At 46.7% G+C, this 6,095-nt stretch overlaps 1 protein-coding gene across 1 annotated transcript; it reads right to left on the reverse strand.

The window, feature by feature from the left end:
- Positions 1-919: 919 nt before the first annotated feature.
- Positions 920-3,068, reverse strand: LOC136503908 (protein DETOXIFICATION 16-like). Its single transcript, XM_066498831.1, has 5 exons — positions 3,047-3,068; positions 1,803-1,881; positions 1,660-1,716; positions 1,326-1,564; positions 920-1,255 (listed from the first exon to the last, which is right to left on the reverse strand). Exons 1-5 carry the CDS (start codon positions 3,066-3,068, stop codon positions 1,176-1,178), a joined length of 477 nt encoding a protein of 158 aa, XP_066354928.1. The 3' UTR covers positions 920-1,175.
- Positions 3,069-6,095: the final 3,027 nt, after the last annotated feature.

Here is a 6,095-nt window from a genome sequence, read left to right on the forward strand (position 1 = left end):
ATGGCGCGGATGGCTCCAGCAGGGGGCGGTAGCAGTGCGGGTGGCTGAGGTGGCGTCGCATCCACGCGCTCGCTACCACTCGACGCGAAGAGACGGCTGGCGATGGAGATTCCCTCTCCTCTGTCCTGACTCGACGCGAAAAGGAGAAGAGGCGCAAGGAAGGTGATGACGACGGGGTCCCAGCTGGCGGTGACCGAGAGAGAGAGGAGGGCAGCTCCCAGCTGAGCCGCTTGACGTTGTCGGGCCGCGCCGGATCCGTGGCCCGTCACGGTGGAAACGAGGCTGCCGGTTGGCTGGGCCATTTGGGGCGGGGGTTGGGCCGGCCTGCGGGTGCAGGTGCGCGGCCAGATGGGCTGGAGCCTGCGTGTGGCCTGTGAAGCTAGGCTGGCTTGAATTCCTGGGCCAAAAGGGTTTCTCTATTTTAATCTAGTTGAATTAGCTCTTCTTTGTTATCTCATCATTTTTCTAGCTACTCTATAGTTCCTACTTGCATACACATGTGCTGCCTACTCATGTATGCCCTAGTGGGGTCCTCTATAGGTCATTTAGAGTTCCACCAAGGGTTGGCAGCATCACCCACACATTTATTTAGATATTTTAATAAAGGTTGTTGCTTTTATTAATCAATACCAAATAACATAAGAAGCAACTCATGCAAATTTAATTAATTACAAAGATATAAACATCTACAATAGGTACTACTTATACAACTAGGGTAGTTTTCCTACAAGTCAGTCACCAACCATTGGCTATTTCTGAAAAAAATTTGTAGTTGTGATTTTTATTCTTTTTGTTTTCAGAAAAATTCTGGGTTGTTACAGGATCCCATATTGGGAAGGCGCCCGGCGGGATCATTGGAGCTCTTCAGGGACGCCGGAGGACACTCATGGCTGAAGTTCCGTTCGCTATCCTCTGTTTGCCGCAAAACATCGAGCAGCTTGCGTGCAAGCTCCGCAGAAGCCTCCTCCAGCTCGGAAGGAACGCTGTGGAACTAGCGCGGACCTTTGCTGGGCACTAGCATATCCCAAGGAAGGCGGACGCCACGGCCAGAGCAGCCGGCGGCGGCTTTGGCGGTGGCCGCCGTGGTCGGGGTGGCCACCGGTGCTAGCACAGACGTGCAGGCTCCGGCTGGCATGGCGATGGCGCGGGAGCTGCGGTCGGGGCTGGGGCGGAGCTCAGGGGCGGAGCAGACGAGGGCGCGGCGCACTGGTGATGCGCGGATGGCCGCCGGGGAGGCAAGCGTGGCGGCGGCGAACTGAACAGTTTTCCATGTACTGAATGCAGGAATGCAGTGGCAAAAGTTTTGGTAATTAATCTACTGTTACCTGAAAGAACAGTCATGATTCCATCGAAGAATATGGTCACTGCGATGACCAGCATCATCCTGGCCACATAGCTCACCACCTCCTCCACGTCGCTGTAGGCGTGGCCCCAGATGTAGCGCACGCAGACCAGGATGAGTCCCACCATCAGTCCTTCCGAGACGGCCAAAAGCAGGACAATACGCACCGCAAGCCGGGCAGCCTGGGGCCACCCTGCGCCCAGCTCGTTGGAGACGCGAGTGCTGCGGGTTTAGCAATGCATGCATCAAGATGGGCACAGTCAATTGGCATGGCCCAAATGCTTTGGTTCATCATCATTCATCAGAAGGCTACGTACCTAATGGCGGAGCTAAGACCAAAGGGGATCATCCACACGAAGGCAGAAGTGTTGAGGCTGTAAATTAAAAGACGCACATGTACTGCAGGTTCAGTAAAGAGATATGGCATACAGTAACCAAGAGGAAGAGGAGGATATTCAACCTGATGGATAGGACGGACGTCTGCCTGTTGATAAAGTCCCGGGGCCAGACGGTTTTAATGGGCACTTCCTCAAGAAGTGCTGGCACATCATTTAGGAGGATTTTATAGACTATGTGATAGTTTCTTTGGAGGGATTGCAAATTTGGAAAGTGTCAACAGTTCCTTCATCACCCTTGTGCCGAAGCATAACAACCCTGAATGAGTTAATGACTTCAGGCCGATCTCATTGCTCAACTCCAGTCTGAAACTATTGACCAAGATTCTTGCAGATAGGCTACAACAAGTCATCCTCCAGCTCATTCATAGATACGAGTACGGCTTTATTAGATCAAGAACTATACAGGATTGCTTAGCTTGATGCTTTGAATTCATCCACCAATGTCACCAGTCAAGGAGGGAGAGTGATTCTAAAGCTTGATTTCGAAAAGGCCTTCGATACGGTGGAACACAGACACTATATTGTCAGTGATGCAGCATATGGGTTTCCCAGACACTTGGATCCATTGGATTAGGTCGATCTTCTCCTCAGGCACGTCGGCAATGCTACTCAATGGAGTCCTGGGGAAAAAAAATGTTGCTAAAGAGGTGTACGGCAGGGTGATCCTCTCTCCCCGTTGCTGTTTGTCTTAGCGGCAGACCTACTCCAAGCTATTATAACTAAAGCAGCCTCCCTTGGTTTGTTGAGAAGACCAATCCCCCAGCCAGGAGAAGAGTTCCCAATAATTCAATACGCGGACGATACACTTTTGATCTTAGAAGCGGATGCCATGTAGATCTTCTTAAAAGGCATACTCCAATCTTTCTCATAGTCTACAGGGCTCAAGGTGAATTACCGAAAATCCAAGATTATCCCGATAAATGTGCTGCCTGAAAAGATGGAAGTTCTGGCAAACACCTTTGGCTGCCAAATTGGTTCCCTCCCCTTCACTTACTTGGGTCTCCCAATGGGAACCACAAAACCGCATTTTGAGGATCTTACTTCAATCATGGATCGAGTTGAACGTCGACTATCAACCTGCTCTTCCCTACTGTCGTACTCAGGATGTCTGGAGATGATCAAGTCTGCCATCACGCCAATCACCACCTACGCTTCCTGTGTAATTAAGTTGCCTAAAGGGGTCATTGACAACATTGACCGAGCTAGAAAGAGTTCTGCCCCTATATAAACCGGCACCCTGGCCAACAGGGAGGCCTCTTGGTTCCAGGCATCCACGCACAGCACCCGCACGCGCATATATACATACACGCAGATGATTTGCTGCCCATCTCGCCGAGTCGTCAGACGCGCGCTCCTGCCTCCAGACGCCCCGTCTCTCAACCATGCCGGCCAGTTCAGCCGTCACGTTGCCTGGTGAGCCCACAATTCAGATGCATTAACATATCCATATGAGCAGTAGAATATGGCGATGTGCCGGGGCATTCGGCTCTTTTGATTTACTATATCATGAGAAGAAGGCCAGCAGCTTGACAACATCAGAACCCTTGCCGCGCAAGGCCGTTGTCGAGTTGTTGATGATCAATCTGAGCCGTGCAAAAAAAATAATCAAGACGCGCGAGACGGAAAAACCCCGCTCGTTGCGGCGCGCAAGACGGAAAACCTCCGGTCGTTGCGGTGACAAAAATCAAGACGCGCGAGATGGGAGAGCCCCGCTCGTCGCAGCGCGCGAGATGGGAAACCCCCGCTCGTCGCAATGACGTAGAAAATCAAGACGCGCGAGACGGGAAACCCCCGCTCGTCGCGATGACAAAGCACAAGACGTGCGAGACGAAAAAACCCCGCTCATCGCGATAACAAAAGGCAAGACACGCGAGACAGGAAAGCCCCGCTCGTTGCGATGACACGTCCCAATTAACGGGGGATCGGACATTTCGTTGCTGGACACCGACGAGGCAAAGGCAACTCACACATGTCCGTGTTAATGTAGGCCAGCATACATGACTGGGCACGGACGAGGCGAAAGTCATCCCCTTCATTATCAACATATTATGTTTACTCCAACGTGGTGATGGCGATGTCACGACCGAGCTTTAGCAACATAAAGCCACCCATATTTTTACTATGCCATATATGGCTGACGACGACCAATCAAATATTTGATGACCATGAAAGCGCAGCTTAATCGGAGGTTTTCCGCAAGCTCGTCTTGCGGATGTAATTAACCGGCCGCGCCCAACAGGCTCTGGGAATCGACGAACTACGAAATTTTCCTACAAGTCCTTTAAGCATGACGCTGAAGATGGGAAGAAGACATTTTTTCGTTGATCATGTATTTTGTATATTCAAGAAAGAATTAATGAAATATATGATTCTTGAATATGTGTGCACGTGTCTTCGTTGTATTACAATTATTTTTATATATGTCTTCGGTTTTCGACCAAATAAATACACTTGGGTGTTCTTTCTTGTTGACAAGAGTAATGTGTTTGCAACCTTCAAGACATTCATCAAGAGAACTCACAATGAGTTTGAAACAACTATCAAGAAAGTGAGAAGTGATAATTGAAGTGAATTTAAGAACACAAGAGTTGATAATTTGTGTGATGAATTTAGGATTAGACATCAATTCTCGGCCAAGTACATTCCTCAATCAAATAACCTAGTTGAGAGGAAGAATAGAACTTTGATTAACATGGCAAGATCAATGTTGAGTGATTACAATGTGAGTCATTCATTTTGGGCCGAAGCAATCAACACGGCTTAATACTATAGCAACCGACTCTATTGTCATTCATTGAAAGAGAAAACCCCATATGAGCTCTTGAATGATAGAAAGCCCAATATTGCATACTTTCGGGTGTTTGGTTGCAAATGCTATATTTTGAAGAAAGGCACAAGATTAAGCAAGTTTGAGAAGAAATATGATGAAGGTTTCTTGCTTGGTTACTCAACTACTAGCAAGGCTTATAGAGTTTGGAATTTGGCTAGTGGTACTCTTCAGGAGGTTCATGATGCTGAATTTGATGAAACCAATGGTTCTCAAGAGGAAGATGAGAATCAAGATGATGTGAGAGACACTCAATTGGTCAATGCAATGAATAACATGGACATTGGCGACATAAGGCCTAGAGAGGCGATTTATGTTGAAGATGACAAGAATTAAGTGCTCTCCAACTCAAATGTGCAAGCTAGTGATTCTCATGAACAAGATCAAGCTAGTGCAAGTGATGGCAAAGTGTAAAATCAACAAGTGACTAGTTCATCATCTCAACCAAGTGATCAATCAAATGCAAGCAATCAAGTGCAAGTGCTCCAACCAACCAACCAATGTTGTAAGAGATCATCCCTTGGACTCTATAATTGGTGATATCTCAAGAGGTGTGCAAACAAGATCAAGATTGGCATCATTTTATGAACACTTCTCGTTTGTATCATCCATTGAACCTAAGAAAATAGATGAAGCTTTGTTGGATATTGATTGGGTAAATGCTATGCATGAAGAGCTAAATAACTTCACAAGAAACCAAGTATTGGAATTAGTTGAGATACCTAAGGATCATAATATGATTGGAATCAAGTGGGTCTTTCAGAACAAGCAAGATCAAGATGGGATAGTTGTAAGGAACAAAGCAAGATTAGTGGCTCAAGGTTATACTCAAGTTGAAGGTCTTGACTTTGGAGAAACATATGCCCCGGTTGCAAGATTGGAAGCAATTAGAATCTTGTCAGCCTATGCTTGTGCCCACAACATCAAGTTGTACCAAATGGATATGAAGAGTGCATTTCTCAATGGGTACATCAATAAGCTTGTGTATGTTGAACAACCTTCCGGTTTTGAAGATGCGAAAAAGCCCAACCATATCTACAAGTTGAGAAATGCTTTATATGGATTGAAGAAAGCACCTAGAGCATGGTATGAGAGATTGAGGGACTTCCTACTCTCTAATTGGTTCACTATGGGCAAGGTTGACACCACTCTCTTCACCAAGAAGATTAGCAAGGACTTGTTTGTGTTGCAAATCTATGTTGATGACATCATATTTGGATCAACCAATCAAGATTTTTTGTGAGGAGTTTGGAAAGATCATGGCAAGTGAGTTTGAGATGTTCATGATTGGAGAGCTTAGTTACTTCCTTGGTCTTAAAATCAAGCAAATGAAGAATGGTGCATTTGTGAGTCAAGAAAAGTACATCAAAGACATGTTCAAGAAGTTTAGAATGAATGATGCTAAAGCTATTAGTACATCAATGGGGACAAATGGAAACTTGAATAGTGATGCTAGTGGCAACATGGTGGGTCAAAAGATGTATCGGTCAATTATTAGAAGCCTACTCTATGTGACCGCATCAAGAGC

Source organism: Miscanthus floridulus, chromosome 14, assembly GCF_019320115.1.
Source record: "Miscanthus floridulus cultivar M001 chromosome 14, ASM1932011v1, whole genome shotgun sequence".
Classification (NCBI taxonomy): Eukaryota; Viridiplantae; Streptophyta; class Magnoliopsida; order Poales; family Poaceae; genus Miscanthus; species Miscanthus floridulus.

Coding starts and splice junctions, on each gene's coding strand:
- LOC136503908 (XM_066498831.1), bottom strand. CDS start 3,068: ATGGGCAGCAAATCATCTGCGT. Junction 1,882..3,046: donor GGGCAGCAAATCATCTGCGT/GTATGTATATAT, acceptor ATGATGTGCCAG/CACTTCTTGAGGAAGTGCCC. Junction 1,717..1,802: donor ACGTCCGTCCTATCCATCAG/GTTGAATATCCT, acceptor TTTAATTTACAG/CCTCAACACTTCTGCCTTCG.